The 21,254-nt window shown below is 35.8% G+C and overlaps 1 protein-coding gene across 1 annotated transcript in view; it reads right to left on the bottom strand.

The window, feature by feature from the left end:
- The window catches only part of DACH1 (dachshund family transcription factor 1), a 427,798-nt gene that overhangs the window by 37,880 nt on the left and 368,664 nt on the right, over positions 1-21,254 (bottom strand). Inside the window, exons 7-8 of the mRNA XM_059144718.1 lie at positions 10,648-10,799; positions 190-337 (exon numbers count right to left, since the gene is read on the bottom strand). Of these exons, the coding sequence (XP_059000701.1) occupies positions 190-337; positions 10,648-10,799 (300 nt within the window). The remainder of the gene's footprint in view (positions 1-189; positions 338-10,647; positions 10,800-21,254) is intronic.

Genomic DNA, 21,254 nt, shown 5'->3' with positions numbered 1-21,254 from the left:
AGAGAAACTCTTCTATACTCTGGAGATGAAAAAGCACAATGAGCCAAGGATTCAAATCCTGATGCAAACCTCAGCTATAAGTAAATTAACAAAAAAGCTGTAGTCTCATAGTAAATCACCAAACATAGAGTAGTGTTCTGTTATATATTTTATAGAGAGTATTAGGCTTATTTGGAAATTCAGAAATACCTCTATTCTTTTGTTCCATAGCCAACTGCTTCTCGAGTGTTTCCCTCAGTTCTCTTTCCCTTAAAAAATCCATCTTCAGCTCTGTTTTTTCCAGTTGGACTTGTTTTTCTTGAGCTCTGGCATTATCTATGGCAACTTTCAAGAGCCCCTGTACAAAGAAGGCATTCAGAATTGTAATATTTTGGTGCAAAGCACATTTCATTATTACTTAAAAACATTTTTTAAAAAGAACCAACTTATCAAATTCTTTCATTCCTGTATATTCACTCCGTATTCACTAGGACAAGCACTTCAACTAAAACACAAAATTTCTAAATCTAATTAAACTCTCGTAGGAAGACAGATATTTTTGCCAGGCAGGTTCAATAGCTTCTAATTAGGATATCTAGATCTAAAGCTAAATGAGGGCAGCACATAAGCATGCTAAAAAATAAGAACCAGGAAAAAAAAGAACCAAGAAGAAAATTCTACTGAAGCTCTTACATAAGTGATAATCTGATATGGCTTATATAACCCCAAATGATCCTGGCAAGACCCACGTATCTCTTGGAGCTCAGTCTCCACCAGTCCCTACTGAGATCACACTGGACACAAAGCTCATCTTTCCATTTCTCAAGAAAATCGACTTCTGCACCAGAGATTTTCTTTTTCCATTCTCCTTAATGCTTTTCCTCCCAATTTTTGTGTGGCTCATGCCCTCACTTCATTTCACCTTTGTTCAGTCAACACTCAACAAAGGCCTTTTCTGGTGCACCTGGGAGGCTTAGTCGGTTGACCGTCTACCTTAGGCTAGGGTCATGATCCTGGGGTCCTGGGATTGAGCCCCGTGTCGGGCTCCCTGCTCAGCGGGGGAGTCTGCTTCTTCCTCTGCCCTGTTCACATGCTCTCTCTTTCACTCACTCTCTCAGATAAATAAATAAAATCTTTAAAAAAATAAAAAGAAGAAGAAAGGTCTTTTTTTTTTACCACCCTATCTGAAATAGCCTTCTGCTATTCCCTGCTTAGAATTCTTCCTATCATTTATTATCGTGTAATATTGTCATTCATGTATTCATGTATTTTTTTATCACTTTATGCAGGGTCTTCTGCACTAAATGTAAACTCTCTGAGGCAGGGACATTTTCTCTCATATGGTTCTTTGTCCCGTGGAATCCAGAGAGTGCCTAATATAGTAGATTCTATAAATTTGTTGACTAGAAATTACAGTACTGGTATATTTTTCTTGAGGTATATAATATATGCAAGGGATCCCAAACCTAGTGTGCTAATAGTGCGTTATTTTTAAAAAGTAATTTAAAATGGTTATAATAAACTGAGAATAACTTTTAGGGGACTACTTGATAGTATATCTCAAGAGTATATGGTAAAAGTAAAGTTTATTTATACAATACGTAATAGAATCTCTTGTATAAGAGGTATACATGTATGTTGATTTACTCTTTGCTAATCAAAGAATTTTATAATATTCTGAGATTCTTGAAAATGAGATTATAAGAACATGTAAGACACAGAATTAGTATTCTTCACATGCTTTCTCCTAAAATCCTTTAGAAAATCATTAGTAAAAATTAGAGCTAAAATTTCTATCCTTATCAACTCAGCAATACAAAATGCCTTTTTGAAGTAGGAGATATTTTGCCTTGGTCTGTGAACATCAGAGACTAAAATTTTCTTTCTTTCTTTCTTTCTTTCTTTCTTTCTTTCTTTCTTTCTTTCTTTCTTTTTCTTTTCTCTTCTTTTCTTAAAGATTTTATTTATTTGAGAGAGAGAGAGCACAAGCAGGGGAGAGACCCGGGAAGAGGCCCAGGGTAAGGGAGAGAGAATCTCAAGCAGACCCCACACTGAGTGCAGATCATGAACTGAACTGAAATCAAAAGTCGGATGCTTAATAGACTGAGCCACCCAGGTGCCTCACGGAGACTAAAATTTTCAACTGAAATTATAAATGAAGCGGAAGTGGGGCCATTTATAGATATACTCTAAGATACCAGCCCTCTTGCAGGAGACAACATAAGCAGTCTGAACTGGGAATTTCTACTCTGGCTTAACTTGTTAGCTTGACAGAGGTGTCCCTTTAGATCGGCTCACCTATGTAACATTATCATAAGCCATTTAATCTCTTTTCAAGCACATATAAATTATTTCATGTTTGTTATACCTGACCCTGAACTTCCTGGTATAATTCTTGTGATATGAAACGAGCTGGAGGGTTTCTACATGGTTGTTTGCCCCTCCCAACTCTTTTGTTTTTAACAATAAAACATAGCTGCTAAGGAAACTGCCATCTTAACTCAATTCAGCAACATTCCTGTGTATGTTTCTTCTTCATCAGGAACAAACAATTAGTAACAAATGAAAGAGATCATTACATCAAGTGCCCTTTTAGATCACCCCAATTAAAACTTTAGTTTAGCTGTATTTTAATTCTAAGATACCAAATTCTAATTTTCTGCTCTGATTGCTCTTGTTGACTTATCTTTGAAAGATGTACTCTCTGTGCAATGTCTAGAGATTATTTAGCAAGATGCCAATGTTGGCACCACTTAATGTGTTGATTGGTTGTATTATCAGTAGCTGTTTAAAATAAATTACTATTAAACTATTATTGTCCTTGGCTGACAAAACACAATATTTTGGTGTTCTTTAAATATGAAACAATCATTATGAATAAACATGTTGAATAATGTTAAACTGCATCTCTAATTTGTGTAATTTTACATTAATATTTGTTGTAACGTATGAAGTTGCTAAGAGCATTTATGTTTACTGTTTTCTTTTGTTACAGTTGCTGCTAATGTCCCTAATGGTAATACATTACCTATTCCTGCTGATTATGTCTGAAAAATACTAGCTTTAAGATCCAATACCCTCCAGGGACTCCTTATAAGCTATATAAAATTAAGTTTCATTTTTAGACTTTAAATCAGTGCATATCAGTAGGAGTCCAGTGTGAACAAAAATCTGCACTAGAGCCAAACTGATACATATGCAAAAATATGTTATTGCCTGTGACAGCTTTGCTGCAAAAAATACAGAAAAACCGATTAAATTTCAGTGCAGCAGGGGGCGGGGAAAAGCAAGAGCAAGTAGTGTTCGAAACGTCCACAAATCATTAGGACACCATTTTAACCATCAGTGATAATAGTACTTTCAGATTTGTGTAACTTCTGTAAATTTTCCAGGTAGATCATATGCAAAGGTCACACTAAATGCTGAGTCTCATGTGGACATGCAGTATTAGGCAAAATTCTGCAATGACAATTCTGTGATGATGAATTACAGCAAAAGACACAAGGTTTAAAACATGAATTTTTCTCCAGGGGGAGGTCAGTTACGATGTTTGACAATGACAATTCCGAAGAAATGCGTTTTAAGCTTACTCTGTGGCATACCAATAAGAGACAATGGTTGGTTGGCCTCAAATTTCTCTCCCATAGGTGAGGCATAATTGTGGTCATATACACAAATGTTTTCATTTTCTAAAATGATCTACCTTATAAATTAGATTATTTTAAGCATTTCCCAAAGAACCAGTCTATACATATTTCTTTTCAGAAGGGCATTGTAATTGATTTAACAAATTTTCAACTAACTTCTATAGCCTAGATAGTGCAAATATCTTCTTGTATAAGAGACGTTAAAGTAATACTGATAACGAAGGCGAACATTTCTTAATTTACTAGTTGGATCCTAGAGGAAAAGTTTACTTGGCCATGTTTGGTTTTTATACAAAAACTTTTCAGAATCACATGGTAACTGAAGTTCTTTGAGTGTCACTGGAATTGATGTGACAAAATTCTGCTCAGGAATGCATTACTTTTAATGAGAGTAAATATCTAAGTTGAAGGGGATTTCAGTGATTTGCTCATTCCGATTAAAACCTTTGAAAGCTGAAAAAAAAAAAAAAAGGTTCAGAATGATCTGATGACTAGCTCAAAATCCCAAACTAGTAAATTGACTAAGCTTAGGTGAGAGTTACCAAGCTTATTTACGTTTTTTCTTTTAATGTTTCTTTCCAGGATGAGAAGCAATGGTGTCCCTGGAAACCAGAAACTTTTATGGAGAAACAAATGTACGCTAGAGCAGCATCAATCAATGCATGTTCACAGGAGGCCTTATAACAAAAGATACAACAATTCTTAGTTTAATGCTATGACTCTTGTTCTCAAAAATTGGTCAATAATGGATACTCCCTCAAAAGCACTTCCAGGTATAAAACCCATCTTGTGATTCATAGGATCATGTATGGTGATATAGCAACATGGGCTCTGTAATTATCCTGCCTATGTTTAAATCCAGACTCCACCACCATTGTATGACCTTAATCATACAATACTCCATTTGACTCATCTGGAAAATGTGGATGATCATGAAATCCACTGTATAGGATTATGAAGATGATACAATGTAATATCATACAGAATTAGCATAAAGATGGACTGTAGATACTGTGGTTTATAATGAGAAACATATTTGGGGAAGTGCCTGGCTGGTTCAGGTGGTTAAGTGTCTACCTTCAGCTCAGGTCATGATTCCAGGGTCCTGGCTTCCACACAGGCTCCCTGCTCAGAGGGGACTCTGTTTCTCCCTCTCTCTCTGCCCTCCCCCTTATTTATGTGCTTGCTCTCCAGCTCTTGCTCTCTCCCAAATAAATAATATTTTTAAAAAAGAAAGAAAGAATGGAAAGAAGAAAGAAACATACATATTTAGTCTTCATCCCATTTGGGCACAAAGATCCTACAATGGGTGGAATTTCCTAACTGATAAGAATGAACCGATGAGGGCGCCTGGGTGGCTCAGTGGGTTAAGCCGCTGCCTTCGGCTCAGTTCATGATCTCAGGGTCCTGGGATGGAGCCCCATATCGGGCTCTCTGCTGTGTGGGGAGCCTGCCTCCTCTCTCTCTGCCTGCCTCACTGCCTACTTGTGATCTCTCTCTGTCAAAGAAATAAATAAAAAATCTTAAAAAAAAAAAAAAAAGAATGAACCAATGAAATGGCTGTCTTTTGTTATTCATAAACCCCACCCCAACTATACCTAAGTTTTTTTAATAAGGTGACTTTTGGAAAGCCCTAGAAATGGGGGCTGGTTGTCAGGGAAACGAAATCCGTGATTGGAGGGTTGGAACTTTCACCCCCCACTCCCCTGACCTCTGGGAGGACAGAGGGGTTGAGGTTGAATTAATCACCAACTATGGGTGGTTTAATCAACCATATCTAAATAATGAAACCTCTAGGAAAACTCAAAGGGGCAGAGTTCAAAGAGTTTCTGGTTTGGTCATCCCGTAGAAGTACTTGGGAGGTCATGTGCTCAGAGAAGACACGAGAGCTCTTCACCCCTTCCCACGTACCTTGCCATATGCATACCTTCCATCTGACTGTTCCTGAGTTATATCCCTTAAAAATAAACTGGTAACCTAGCAAGTACAATGTTTTCCTAAGTTCTGTGAGCTGTTCTAATAAATTAACTGAACCCAGGGAGGGGGGGATGGGAACCTCTGATCAATAGCCAGTTGGGGGGCGCCTGGGTGGCTCAGTGGGTTAAAGCCTCTGCCTTCGGCTCAGGTCATGATCCCAGAGTCCTGGGATCGAGTCCCGCATCGGGCTCTCTGCTCAGGGGGGAACCTGCTTCCCCCACTTCTCTCTCTGCCTGCCTCTCTGCCTACTTGTGATCTCTGTCTGTCAAATAAATATATAAAATCTTTTTTAAAAAAAATAGCCCATTGGTCAGGAGCACAGACTGCAACCTGGATTTGCAACTGGCATCTGACATCTGGGTAAGTGGCAATCTTGTAGGACTGAACTCATACCTTGTGTGAGCTGAGGCTACCTCCAGGTAGACAGTGTCAGAACTGAGTTAAATTGTAGGGAATCCAACCAGTGTTGCAGAACTGCTTGGTGTGGAAACAACTATCAGACATTTGGTGAGAAATGTAAGAAGGGAAGTGATGTGACTGAAGTGAAGTCATGTTAAGAAGTGAAGTGATGTTTCTACTGAGAGTAGAAGACACACACAGGAGTACTTTTCATATATAATGATACAGGAAGATTGTTCCATAAATATTAGTTTTTACTATTATCATTATTATTATTGAAATGGTATACAATATACATTAGTGAGTATGGTATATAATTCAGACTTTTAAAAAATTAATGCTATTCTCTTTACCAGAGTAAACTGTGTTTTTAGAATAATAGACATAATTCACTGTTTGTTTGTTTGTTTGTTTGTTAATGAGCTCTTTTCACAAGTTGGTAATGAGAAAAAAAAAAGACTTAGAATATGTAAGTATGATTAAACATAAAAAGATATAATGTAACACCAATATATCTGATCTTAGTCTACCCATATTTTGAAGCCAATATCCTATTTTGTTGTTTATCTTTTTGAAAGTTTCCTCCTGAGTATTTTGTCTAACTCTGTTATAATTAAAATGATGTATGAAAAATGCAAATACAAAACTATTAACTTCTTTTAAATGTATAAAATATAATATCATCGGCCATAACATTGAAATGTCAAGATTGGAAGATGCATAAGCCGAGTATTTTGGTCTTAACACTAAGTCAGATTCTTCTTCATTTTCTTTTGTCAAACACAGAAATTAGAGAATACTTCATAAGTACCATAGTTGTATTATGTGCATTTATTAGACCATAGTGATTCAATATGTGACTTGCCATATACTGTGGTTTTAACAATTCTTTTTTTTTTTAAAGATTTTATTTATTTATTTGACAGAGAGAGATTACAAGTAGGCAGAGAGGCAGGCAGAGAGAGAGAGAGGAGGAAGCAGGCTCCCTGCTGAGCAGAGAGCCCGATGCGGGACTCGATCCCAGGACCCTGAGATCATGACCTGAGCCAAAGGCAGCGGCTTAATCTACTGAGCCACCCAGGCGCCCTGGTTTTAACAATTCTTATCCTTTTAGGTCTTCCTTTATTTATTTAATTCCTCCAGAGAGACAAATCATAGTGAACCAAACTCTCATCATATACCCCCTACGGCATATATGTTCAATGTTAACTTCCTTTATAACTAATTTTTATATTCTCTGCCTTATTTTACCTTTCTTTTTTTATTTATTTACCTATTCCTATTTTAATATTTGTAAGTCATTTTAATTAATTCTTATAATAAGACAAACAATGTAAATTATTTGTTCCCAGTCCTGTGCACAAACAGATTGTAGCTCTGATTTACAGCATGAAAGCTCAGATTAAGAAAAGAGAGTAAAATCCTTCTTTAAGTGTGTTTGTTAATTGGGTAGTCAAGGTTTGAAGGGGTCACATTTAGTAAATTGACACTAAAATTCTAGTATCCTCCCCTAAAATTTCACAGGGAGTTCTCCATGGACATGTTTGAATAAGGAAGGCATAATAAAAGATTGCCCACATTGAGAAAAACAAAATTCCACATAAAACAAAGTTTTAAAAAATCCTAAAAAGGAAAACCTGGAATGAATCCATATCACTCACTAAAGTGAAATTATTATACTGTATATATATATTTAGTATGTATAGTATATATGGTATATTTAAAATACTAGTATGTAGTCTTTTTCTACAGGTCCTCCTTGAAAATAGAAAGAAAAAAAATTTATGAAAATTCAATATTGATATGTCATGGCAGGGACAACTGTACCAACCATTACCAATTTTAAAATTGAGATTTATCAAATTATAGAGTATCCAAAGATTAAATTATTTAATATTGGAAAAATAAACACTTAAACATGTTTTAAAGGGCTTTTGGTCATTAATTATAAGAAAAAAAGAGACATCTAAACATTAAATTTAAATCTGACCCAATGTCTTTGATTTAATTAAAATAGATGGGATTGGGAGGGAGACAAACCATAAGTGACTCTTAATCTCACAAAACAAACTGAGGGTTGCTGGGGGGAGGGGGTTTGGGAGAAGGGGGTGGGATTATGGACATTGGGGAGGGTATGTGCTTTGGTGAGTGCTGTGAAGTGTGAAACCTGGCGATTCACAGACCTGTACCCCTGGGGATAAAAATATATGTTTATAAAAAATAAAAAGTTAAAAAAAATAGTAAGAATACATAATAAAGCTTAAATTCCATATATGGTGTTGTATGATTTGAAACATGCAAACATTTTTAACTCAAATGTTTTTCATTGCCACCCTGATAAAATAGCTCCAAAAGAAATCTGGATCTTTAGATTTACTACACAAAAAGTATGTTACCATTTTGAAATAGAAAGCAGAGAACCCTGTTATATATAATTGAAATTGCAGAGGAAATTGAGGTAGGCAGAATGTAATTACTCAAATTAGAATGTGGGCAGCAAACACATTTATACTGTACGCCCAATAAGCCAGGGTCATGACTACTTACATATTCTATACCATTCCTAGAATATTACTGTAACTCAATAAATGTGGCAATAATAAAAAAAGCTAGCATTCATAACCTTTTGAAAAATGATGTGAAACCGTTACTAGACATAAATCCCATATATATGTGTATGTGTATATGTGTGTACATGTAAATATGTGTACATGCATATATGTGTACATGCATGTATTATGTATATGTATGTATTCCTATGCATGGAACTCAGTAGGATTTTTAATTTTTATTTTAGCTTATGTACACATATGTGAATGCACTGAAAGTGAAAAGCATAATTTATTCTTAACAAAGTATTCTTACTGTAGGTGTTTTAACTTTGATGAACCCAGATCCCTGTGATTTGAGACTAGCAATAAACAATGTAGTTTGCCTTGACTATTGTCCCATCATCAACTCTTGCTACAATATGTCCATAAGACTGGTTGGAAGGTCAGGAAGGAGAGTATATTAAGTCTAGAGATACTTTCAATAAGATATTTGTCTAAAATATATACATTTTTTAAAACTGGGGTTTTCTTTTCTTTCTTCTTCTTTTTTTAAGAAATAATTATAGTTTGAGGTGATGTAGATTCATGTGTGTCGTAGGGGGGAGGGTGGTGGATAATGCACCCAAACTGACAGCATCTGACTTAAAATGCCAGAGTCCATGTGTACACCCACTTTTCAGATGGGCAAGCGGGGGAATACTGATAAAACCCAGAAATGTTTTCTTCACTGAAACTTAAATTAAATGACCACTTTCCTGCTTAAAGACATTTTAGTTAATGAAGATACATACAACTGGATAGAGAATTTTAAGTAAACCCTTGGCTTTTTCTTTGCTTCATATAGAGCTAAAAACATAACAAAATTAATTATTTCCTCCTTTCAGAGTATAAATTCAGAAATGTTGAGGGATATTTTCTGAAATCATTTAATTTCACAAAAGAGAAATTCATTAAAAATTCTACCACATAAGAAAATAATAATATGGGTCAAATTTAGAAAAAAAAAGTCTATGTTTATTTTTAAATATAATCAATTATTTGGTCTTGATTAAGTTAAGGCTAGATTGATGATTTATTTCAATTACTGAGATATAAAACCTAAGTTGAATACAGTTCTGGAGACTCTAATTACATTAGTATTAAAAATGCCACATTAATAGATGAGAAGATATGTTACATTAAAGGCCTTCTGTTATGTCCTTGGAGAGGTAAATAAAATTAATTACATTTCTACTGGGAGAAAGTTTAGTATGGTAGGAAATGTGTACAGAAAAATATCCACTAAGAATCGAGAGCTAGAGTAAAACTTAAAAAAAAACAAAAATTAACAGCACAATATCTACAAGCACATTCTTATTATTAGCTACTCCAAATATGGACAAGTAGATGGCCAAAATCTCCATCTGGGGTCCACATGATCGCTTCATGTGTGGGCAAGAAAATTATGCTTTCTTGTATCCCAAACACTCTTATTTTGGCTCCATGCTCTATGTTATTGTTAACTGTAAGTATTTTTGATTCATAATGTACTGTACGTAAAATATACATCCTGAGGACTACATAGGAAATCCGTGGAAAGTTTTGTATAGCTTTTTGAAGTCTATTCTTTGAAGAAATCCTATTAACTGAAACAAACTTATTTATGAAAGAAGGGATTTTTTGGATTCTTTTATATTAGACATATTCTAAGTGACTAAACATATCATTTCCTCACTGGAAGGCTAGCAGTTTAAAAATAACTAAATATTTATTAGAACTGGTGTGCTGTCGTTGAGTAAATCAGACAAACTTAAACAGTTAGATTCCTCCCATCAAGCTGGCAATGAGAACATTTAGGCAGAATGATTTTTCAAATGCCCAGGTCATTTTCATCGAAGCTTTTATTAAGGTTGAATACACATATATCAGTATTTCTAAACCAACTTGATTAGCGTAGCAAGTTTAAAATCTTAAATTGCTGGAAACGGTCCAATGCCATGGTTCGGTCAAACCCATGAACAGATTAAGTTGGAATCGTAAGATTAAGGAATCTGGGAAAAATCTATAGCTGGGTCTTCCAAGTGTTCACCTTCCAGATGACAAACAAGGCCTACCTGTATGTTAGTCAGAAGGGTCTCTATGGAAGACAGTCCATCAGGAAACAGGAAAGGAGGTGGAAAACCTGGAGGTAGTGGTTGTCCATGCCCAGTTAGAGAAAGTTTGTCGAGGCTGTCTCTTGCGGTTGGTGTGGAAAGCGGGGTCTCATCTGTATGTGATTGAAACAAAAATATAGAACAAGTTACGCTTGTCTGTTTTTATTAGACCTCAGTAATGGCTTCCCTAGTGGTTTCCAGAACATTTATTGCAAATTGGTTCCTGCTATCAGGAGAAAATGCTTTCTGCTGAATTTTCTTTAATGAAAAAGCTGTGGAGATACAACAAGATAACATTAATGAGTAACTTTATAAGCCTTTTAAATGCAGTCTCTAATGAGACTGAGTTTACAGTGCCATAGAATCTTTTTAAAACAAATATTATCTCACATATAGTTGTGATAATATACTCAGGCTGACTTTATGGGCACCTTCCCAATTATCTCATTTTAGTTTGTTCTGTTTGGATTGACAATAGAATATTTCTAGAGCTTCATATAAAAGAAATGCTTTGTATATTAGTATGTTTGTTTCTCAATTAACCCTTCCTTTATATCAATGATTTGTTCAAATATATTCCTAAAGAATCTATAAAAGAATGTACAACTGAAATTTGTCATTTTACAACTAAAAAGAAAAACTGAAATCAAATATTTTCTCCCTAAAGTAAAACTGAATTACTGAATATCATTAAAATTGAAGATCTAATTCTTTGACCCTGAGTCCCTTTTACCTTCGTACTAAAAAACTAGTTCTTTATACATGAAAAAGGAGTCTAAAGAAAGGGGAATAAAACACAACTTCCATAACAATATTTAGAAAATCAAATATAAAACCCTGTAAGATACATTAGTCTTTATTTATTGAATATTTTTCAATATTTTAAGCAACCTGAAGTAATGTCCTGATATGAATTCTTTTTACTTACCCAGTGAAATCTTTTCATTCAGTTCTTTATTATTTAAACATTTTTACAGTTTCATTTAAGATAGATACAAGTTATGGTTTTGTTTATTATATCACAGAGAAAATTTTATTCATGGCAGGATTCTCAATTTTATAAATATTTTCATATTTCACCCCAGGAAAATTAATCAGAGCAATGTATTTGCACAGTCCTGATAGTATCTCTCAATTTTGCAAGTGGCTAAAAACTTCAGCACACTTGCCTTTATGCTTATAATTTGATTCCACTGTTCTCGATCATTCCTTTATTTTTCATTACAACAACTAACCACACAACACGTTTTCCAATTACCTCTCTGTGGGGCAGAAATATTACGGAAGTAGCTACACTTCTCTGTCTCTAACTAATGTCAGAACAAGTTAAATTCATCTCCCTCACTGTTCCACATTTCTAGTTAACAAACCAAAAGGAAAGAAAGGCTGGGGAGGAGAGTCTGGGACACAAGCCATCTATTAGCTGCCTCTCAATAGCACACACCCACTCCTCGGCAGTTTCTCCTTCCACTCCCTTTCCTGTTCACTTACTGACAGGCGATCTGAGGCAGCAGGTACTAGAAGAAGCAACGCAGTGAGCAGCTAAAGGAAGACTCACTGTGTCGTTATTTTTTTTATCACTCTTGTCACCAGGGTTAAAGAGAGACCGCAGTGCAGGGGTAGGGCTACTGCATGGCTAATGTGATCAAGATGATCTTGGACACCCTTTACCTCGCTGTCATAAATTACTCCTCCAGACCAAGGCTGCTAGTGCTTTTTCATAATAGCTCCAAAAAGGCGCTTGTTAAACATCTATGTGCATGTGAAATTGTTTAAGAATGGAGAGCAATATTTTTCGATCAGCATCACCTTAGCTGTCACATGCTAAAGAAAATGTGGCTTAATAGATCATGGGGATAATAATTGCTTGTCTCTTGAAAAAAGGCATGGAACCATGTGACCACCTGAGTTTGCTTTCAGCTTTAGAGACTGATTCCACAATCTTTTAAAGAATGTCCAAGAAAAAAGCTCCATATGAATGTGTAGACACACATGCATGTACACGCACACACATTTGATTATAAGTTCCATCATCCCAATGACGATTTGATTTAACTCCAGTACATTTATGCTTGGCTACGTTTGGCTGTTGTGTGAATTAATTCCTAAAAACACTCATGATACATACATCTACAAAGCCAATATTTACTTTACATAAACAATGTGCTGAGGGTAGAACACTGAAAAACACAATCTGCAAGCTTCAAGTAACTTACCTGAACTGGAGTGACTGATCCCAATTGTTAAGCAGTCAATTCCTATAGTTAGGAAAACATTTTGTCTTCCATCATTATCCCATTAGCTACTCCATTCCCCACCCCCCGCTCCCCTGGGATTAAAACTGTTCTAGGTATATGTGAGTGTGACTGTGTGTGTATGTGTGTGTGTGTGTGATTTTTTTTCCGCAGTTGCTTCAATGGAATGCACACCTTGGTCCTCAAGGTTCAACTATCATTTAGTATAGACTTACATGATTGCATTCATTCACTCATCATTTTTTACAGCAGAGATACTGCATGAGGCCACTTTAACTCAACATGTAGCTAAGAAACAATCAAATTTAGGGCACAATGATGACTAAAGAAATTTTAAAAAGGGGTAACTCTTAAGATCAATATACATTTTTGAAAAGAAGACAAACTAATCAAGATCAAACATACAAGACAAAAATAGTCCTTTGGGCTTCACGACCCTACTAAAAAATTGTCATCTTCTGGCAATTAACATCATGGAAAGTCTCATTTAGTCTTCTTACAAAGATAGTAAAATTAGGAACACAGTTCTTCCTTTTGAAAGAAAAGTGACCTTTGATATCCTAAATGTTCTATGAAGATTAAAGCAAATGTTTGAGAGGTCAGACAACATGGAAAAGAGTTTTGACATTACATAATCTCCACTGACTTCAAACAATGAATGATGATGAGGCGAAAATTCACAAAACACCTTATTCCAATTTGAAAGATCTGTACATATTTTTTAAGTTTTATCTTTAAAAGAAAGCTTGTCAGATGCCATATTCTCTGGATTATTACAGCACTTGACAACGTATTTTTTTCTTCTTGGATAGTTTGCTTTCAAATAATTTTAAACTTACGGAAGAGTTGCAGGAATTGTACAAAGAACTTCTCTATACTCATATAGTGGGCTGGCTGGCAGCCCCCAAAAATATATGTCCATGCCTAATCCCTGAAACCTAGTAATGTTAGCTTCCTTGGAAAGAGGGTTTATATAGATGTGATTAAATTAAACATCTTGAGGGGCGCCTGGGTGGCTCAGTGGGTTAAAGCCTCTGCCTTCGGCTCGGGTCATGATCCCAGGGTCCTGGGATCGAGCCCCATGTCAGGCTCTCTGCTCAGTGGGGAGCCTGCTTCTCTTCCTCTCTCTGTCTGCCTCTCTGCCTACTTGTGATCTCTGTCTGTCAAATATGAATAAAATCTTTAAAAAAAAATTAAACATCTTGAGATGAGATCATCATCTTGTTTCAGGATGGGTGCTAAATCCAGTGACAGGTATCCTTATCAGAGAAAGGTAGAGTGAGACTTGAGGGAAACAGAAGAGATCCACAGTGAAGAGTGGGAGGCAGAGGGGAGATAGAGACAGAGATCAGGATCTCCCAGTCATAGTCCATGCATCCTGCTGATAGCCACCAAATGCTAGAAGAGGTAAAGAATGGATTCTCCTTTATAGCCAGCCTCTTGGAGGGAGCTTATCCCTACTAATACCTTGATTTTAGACCTCTGTCTTCCAAGACTCCAGTAAGAAGGTTATTTGAAGCCATCAAGATCATGGCAATTTGTTAAAAATCAGCCCTAGAAAACTAATTCAACTCTTTACTTCAATTCACCAATCGTATGCATTTTGCCATGTTTGCTTTTAAATTATTTCTCTCTCCCTCTCTTGTTCTGTGTGTGTGTGCATATGTTTGAACCATCTTCCCTTTTAATCCTAAAACTTCACTGCATATTTCCTAAGTGTAAGAACACTCTCTTATATGACCACTGCAAGTATAAGATCAGCAAGAATCACACACACAGAATACTATTGTTTAATTAAGAGTTCGTATTCCGGGGCACCTGGGTGGCTCAGTGGGTTAAGCCGCTGCCTTCGGCTCAGGTCATGATCTCAGGGTCCTGGGATCGAGTCCCGCATCGGGCTCTCTGCTCAGCAGAGAGCCTGCTTCCCTCTCTCTCTCTCTCTGCCTGCCTCTCCATCTACTTGTGATTTCTGTCAAATAAATAAATAAAATCTTAAAAAAAAAAAAAAAAAAAGAGTTCGTATTCCAATTTTATCATGTAAGATATTTTACTGGAAAGAGTTAAATAATTAATATATCTTTTAATTTACTTGACAAGTACTTGGAGAATATTTTCTCTGGGCTTGTGGTAGATATGTAGTAGCCTCTAAGATGGCCTCTGATGATTCTTCCTTCCTATTATTCATATCTTATCTAGAACCTTGCCCTTAGTCTGAGTCAGATCTAACAGAGAAAAACAAATGTGATGGAATGTCACTTCTAAGATTTTGTTATAAAAAATTTATAATTTCCATTTGTCTCTCTCTCTCTCCCTTTCTTTTGCATTTCTTGTCCTGGGGAAAACCAGCTGTCGTGTCATGGGACAGCCCTGTGGAGGTGCACATGACCAGGGACTGAGGCCTTCCAAAAACCAAGTGAGTGGCTTGAAAGCAGAGTCCCCCTGCCCAGTGGAACCTTTTGATGAAGCTATAGCCTCAGCTGGCAGCAAAACTGAAACTTCATGAATCTTAAACAAGAACCGCCCTGCTAAATTGCACCCAGATCCTGATCCACAGAAACTGAGATTTTAAATGTTTGATGGTTTAAACCACTAAATGTTGGTGTGATTTGTTACATGGCCATAGACGATGAAAACAGGACACAACACTTTTTATACTTTGAGATACATAAAGAAAATGTCTTAGTGTCCGGTGAGTATCAGCTACTTTGGACAGGTAACAACTTCTTCGGGCTTCAATTTCCTCAAGTTAAAAGAAAAAAAAAAAGCAGGTTGAATGACACAAACTCTAGTGTCATGCAAATCTAAAGTTTCATGTTCTGTTATTTCTTATTAAAATTCTTAAAAATTAGTTGAGTGGACATTTCACCTATTCTGACTAAAGATTTTGCCTGTATTGACTGCAAAAGAATGGAGTCACATAAACACAAAATTTCAGAGCAAGCTCTTGATTCTTTAGGTTTACAAACTCCATTTTACAAGGATTCTTGAGTTTTCTTACTTCATTTTATCAAATTAGGAAATGTTCAGCCATTTACAAGACAGGCACTCCCCACACCTGCGATGGCAAATTAGATGCAGGGAAAGGTGCGTCCTCCTAAAAATAAAGGAAGCACTTTTGAAAGCTGCATTAACTAGGGTACAATTTTTTTTAAGGACTCCATATCCACAGGGAACTAGTAGTTATGCCAGTTCTCAAAGGAGTTCTTGTTATTTTTAAATTCCTAAGAAAGGATGGTTTTTAACTTTCTTGTATTTTAATTTAGTTACAGGGAACCACAGTGGCTTTCTTAAGGAAAACAGAAGCACACACATTACCATCTCACACATGATTTCATCTGTTGACCAGAAAAAATACCAATGACCATTTTTATAATTATATGAGAAATATAATGACAGATATAACACCATACGATCAATTAATATCATTTAGGATATGATGGGTAAGATAAAAATAGAAGATAAGAACGTGTGTTTAAAAGTCCAAAATCAATAAAGTATAAAAAAATGTTATTTCTTTCTTCTCATCATTTCATCTCATGATTGTCCTCATAGTTTAAGTCACATATCAATAAATGACTATCAGTAAGATTGATGTCTCTGTAGGACAGCTTTTTTTTCCATCCAATCTTATCACACATAACAATTTAGCAGGATATCCTAAGGAACAATGTTGTTTAAAAAAATAATGGGCCTCTACTTTTAAAATGTTTTCTTTCCTGTTAATAAAATCTAACTCAGTTGTTATTTTCATAACTAATCCCTTTGGGTTTGAATTATATATTCTCTTTCAAGTTCTTGTGTGTGTGTGTGTGTGTGTGTGTGTGTCTTTTTGTGTCTGATGTCTTTTATTACACCATAAATTCCAAGTAGAAAAATGTTCACTTTTAGAAAACCATACGTTCCAAGGGAATTCACATTTATTCATTTTGATGTAAAGTAGATAGAACATTATTAAAATAAAAAAGTCTCCATATTTAATGTTTACAAGTGATCTGGGATTTTGCATTGCAAATATTATATTATTGTACTGGAAAAGTGAAAAAATGTTGACAAAGATTCTAGAAAATGTGGTAATCTCTATGATTAGTGATTTATAAAAATATGAACTCTTCTTTGGCATTTTGATAAATTTCCTTTACAATTATCTAGAAAGTTAAATTTACTGGTGTTTTTGTAAACTCATCAGCCACATTATTCAACTGGAGTATAGGCACGGATAATCTAAAATATTAAGGATTGGTGTTTAAAAGATGTTTTGAAACTTATATCCAGACATAAAGTGTAGTCATTTAAATTGAGTTCAACCATATCCTCAATCTTAGTTCATTCCTACTGTAGGACTCTGGCTTTAATTTGGCAATGGAAACTAATAATAAAGTTGAATAATGTGATCCAGAATGTAATCTTAAATTAGAAATGGTCATGTAAATCTTTTTCTTTCTATTTTCATCTTCTCATAAAATAACAAATTCCAAAATATCACATTAAAATTTATTTGCATGAATTTCATGTATCTATTTCAATTCTTATAAAATATCCAGGGGTATGATAGAATGAGGCTAATTTCCTGTATTTAACTTTAAACCTACTTTTCAAATTCTGGATACAGCTCTGGTAAATTGAAAAGCAAGCCAGGCTAAATTCAGAAATTGTGAGTTCAAGCCCTGGCTCTAGCAAGTATTAGCAAATAGTAGAGCAAAAAATCCATCTCTTAGAGTCTATGAGCCTCATTTGATTTATTTACTAAAAAGATGATTACAAACTCAAAGGATTGTACCTTATATCCAATTAGATTGTGTATATAAAAGTGCTTTGTAAAATATAAAATGCTAATAAACTATCAGGAAGTAACAAATAACTAACTGTATTACACATTTCATTTTGTAAACTTGGCTTCAGTGTGCCACAGAGGGAATGCTGGCTGTACCATAAGCTTGAGACCACTGCACTCTTTCTCTCTAATGAGGCTTGTGATGATGAAGTATCATGCTGATAATGAAATTATTACTATACATTATATAGTTGCCTTCTACAAACTAACCCTGAATTAGTTCAGCGAACAGTTAAAATTAACTAGGATAGAAATAACTTGAGAAAGGGCAAAAGGATATGAACTAGTTTATCAACTTCTCTTCGGGCAGCAGCACCGAGAGGAAATGGATAAGGTGACTTACACAGAAAGAAAACAGTACAGATCTTGGAGAACTAGACTGTCAGAAGCATAAAAACACTTCTGAGTTTCCTTGGATATACTTGAAGCCGTATCTGGATTTTGAGTTTGGGTGAATGAAGGAAAGGATTTGGTATGGAAAGGAGATCCTTGCAAACGTGTGTTGGCTGAATGCCGTAGGTGTGCCAAGATGTACACCAAATTCACAATCCTGCATAATTGAGTGCATTTTAAAGGATGTATTGCAACAGATGCAATTATCTTTACCCATGGTTATTGCCTTTTGCATAGTTTACCTTTGGGATGCTGATGGAAGGTGGGGACCACTCCTTAGAGGCAGAAATAGAACAGAGTCTCAGCTCCCTAGCCAGGCTAAGCACGTATTAATGTCTGTTGAAGGAATATGTGAATGAGATGAGTGGGAACAAAAGCTGGAGCAGTTAACAAGGCAAAAATGAGAAGGATGTAGTCTCTCGCTCACCTTGAGGTTATGCCACATCCATGATAGCAAAGCTAAAAATACCTTCTATTGGAAAACCACTCTATTGATTACAAGACAATTTCATAGGCATTACGTTGAGTTAGGAGGAAGCTCTAGGACAAAGATAAAGAAAAATGCATACAATATAATCTCAATAAGGTCATGTGCAAAAGACTGATTCCAATAGTACCTAGTGGTTACTTAGGAAAAGGAGAGATTACATTTCCATGATACATGTTGAGATCAGAGTGAAGAAAAATAAAATTTCATGGCACGGTACATTAGAAATTGGCATGGAATATTGGGAAAGATTTACACAGGAGGTCGTCCAGGGGGTCATATAAGGAAAGTGTGCAGGAATGACCTTTCAAGGAAAGCAGGGATCCTAAGTGCTCTGAAGAAACTTTGTATTTTTTTTTAAAGATTTTATTTATTTATTTGACAGACAGAGATCACAAGTAGGCAGAGGGGCAGGGAGACAGAGGGGGGGAAGCGGGCTCCCTCTGAGCAGAGATCCCGATGCGGGGCTCGATCCCAGGACCCTGAGATCACGATCTGAGCAAAGGCAGAGACTTTAACCCACTGAGCCACCCAGGTGCCCCGAAACTTTGTATTTTTAAATGGTTAAGCTTATTTTCAACCATTATTCTTAAGACAGTCTTTAATTTCTGGCTATTCTACATTTGTATTTCAAAAATCTATGTATGAAGGAAACTCTACAGCAAGGTTTATATTTCCAAACATGGCCTTGACAGCAGCCTCCTCACGATCGCTGGCACCTGACAAGATGGAAATGAAGGACTCTGAGAGCTGTGCTTACATTTTTTTATTTCTTCCTACAGCTTGGGATTTCTTAGAAAAAATGGAACAGTACTGAACATCACACACACACACACACACACACACACACACATTTACCTTTAAAACATTGTCGGTGGCTTTTACCCCTGCTTGTTTGTTAAAGTCATAAGTCACAGTGTTTGTGAGAGAGCTGGCCGGCTATGCTGAAAAGATCCACTTAATTGACCTTTCTGTCTTTTCCATGACCCTGTAGGTTTAACCTCACTGCTGATACTGCAAGTGAATATGGGAAAACATTTATTGAAAGCTGCATAACAGACATGGTTATATTTCCTCGGTTGATGTTTTGCATATCTGCACAGTAGGGCCATTAAGGGTTCTAAGAGCGCAACGGAAACAATCATAACATTTGTTTTTAGATGACTGACTCAGGACATGTACACCAGGCTTTATATAGAAACTGTTTTTGTTTTATTAAGGGACTGTTTGCCTGTTAGTGATAACATCATTAAAAATAAATGAAAGGGGGCTGGTAAAATGCTTCCCAAAAGCAGAAACCTAATTAAAGGTGATATGCCTGCTATGAGGCTTTTTTCAGGACTCAGAAATAGAACAAGGTTAGTTCTCTCTCATTTTATAAGGCCCAAAGAAGACCTCACAGTAAAACATCACTTCTGATCTAATTTTCTATTTCTGTGTACTTTAATAATCTACTTTACAGTCTGTGCTTGCCCATAGAAAGTGAACTAGTTTTGTTCCTTCAGATAGCTGCTTCATCATGTCACACTGCATGAAAAGAAAATCTGATGGTTCAGGTCAAACAAAAAAATGCACTCTCTTTTTGTAGCAAATTGTCTTGGTTGCGATATATACAGTAAAGGCAGTTGAAATGTGCACAAACATTTCATAATTCTAAAAGACCACTTAGGAGAACCCGAGTTACTGGTAAAAAACATTTCCAAATCGTGGTTTGTAATTTCCAAAAGAAAAAAAAAAAAGTAGATCCTTTCATTTTAAGGGGTGGAGTTACTCTAATTTCATGGATGGTGGAAAAAGCAGGAAACTGCATTCCCTTGATAACTCTGCCCTTATTGTGCTGTGACCTTGGCCAATTTACTTAAATTTACATCTGCCAAAAATGAGTTTCTGAAATGTGCTTTGAGAATTTTCGGGGGGTGGGGGGGGAGGAGTTGTCACATCAATTCAAGGCCTTTTCAAAATTAATAAGACTTCAGAAGTAAAGAGAAAAAGAGGAGAACACGGGGCACCCTCACACAGTGCCATGCTTTGAGATCCTGCTTTCTTCTTGTCATCCCTGCACAGGTCTGTTTCATTTATGAGCCTCCAAGCTGAAAATGAATCTTCTGCTGAGTAAATAAAATGGAACGATTCCCAAATTATCCCCCCGAAAGATAAAGGGGCTCTGGTATTGTGGATTACTTACACTTGGATCTGCACATCGTTTTTAGACTAAAATTAGCATGGAAAGGTAAAAGGTGAGATGTCTTTGGACATCATTAAGTGTAAGTTCTCATTTTTCAGACAAAAGAAGTCCGGTAAGTGGCTGACCCACAGTTCTTCAAACCCAAGTTTGTAAATTTTCACTTCTTTCTTCATTGAAAGTTACAGTGTCAATTTAGAGGAAATACTGGGAAAGAATATTTCGAATGCTTGCAAGGGTAAGCATACCCACAAATATATATACATTTAAGACAATTGACCAAATGTGAAACATGGCAGGATACTTAAGATTTCTTAAGTAAGGAATTTTAGGGGTGGTAATAATAATGTGATTGTGGTTTAAAGACAAGAGCCCTTATGTTTAAGAAATACAGACTGAAAATAAAGAAAAAAGATATTT

Source organism: Mustela lutreola, chromosome 13, assembly GCF_030435805.1.
Source record: "Mustela lutreola isolate mMusLut2 chromosome 13, mMusLut2.pri, whole genome shotgun sequence".
NCBI classification, from domain to species: Eukaryota; Metazoa; Chordata; class Mammalia; order Carnivora; family Mustelidae; genus Mustela; species Mustela lutreola.
Note: the sequence above shows the minus strand (reverse complement) of the source record. Positions and strands in the feature narration are given on the sequence as shown.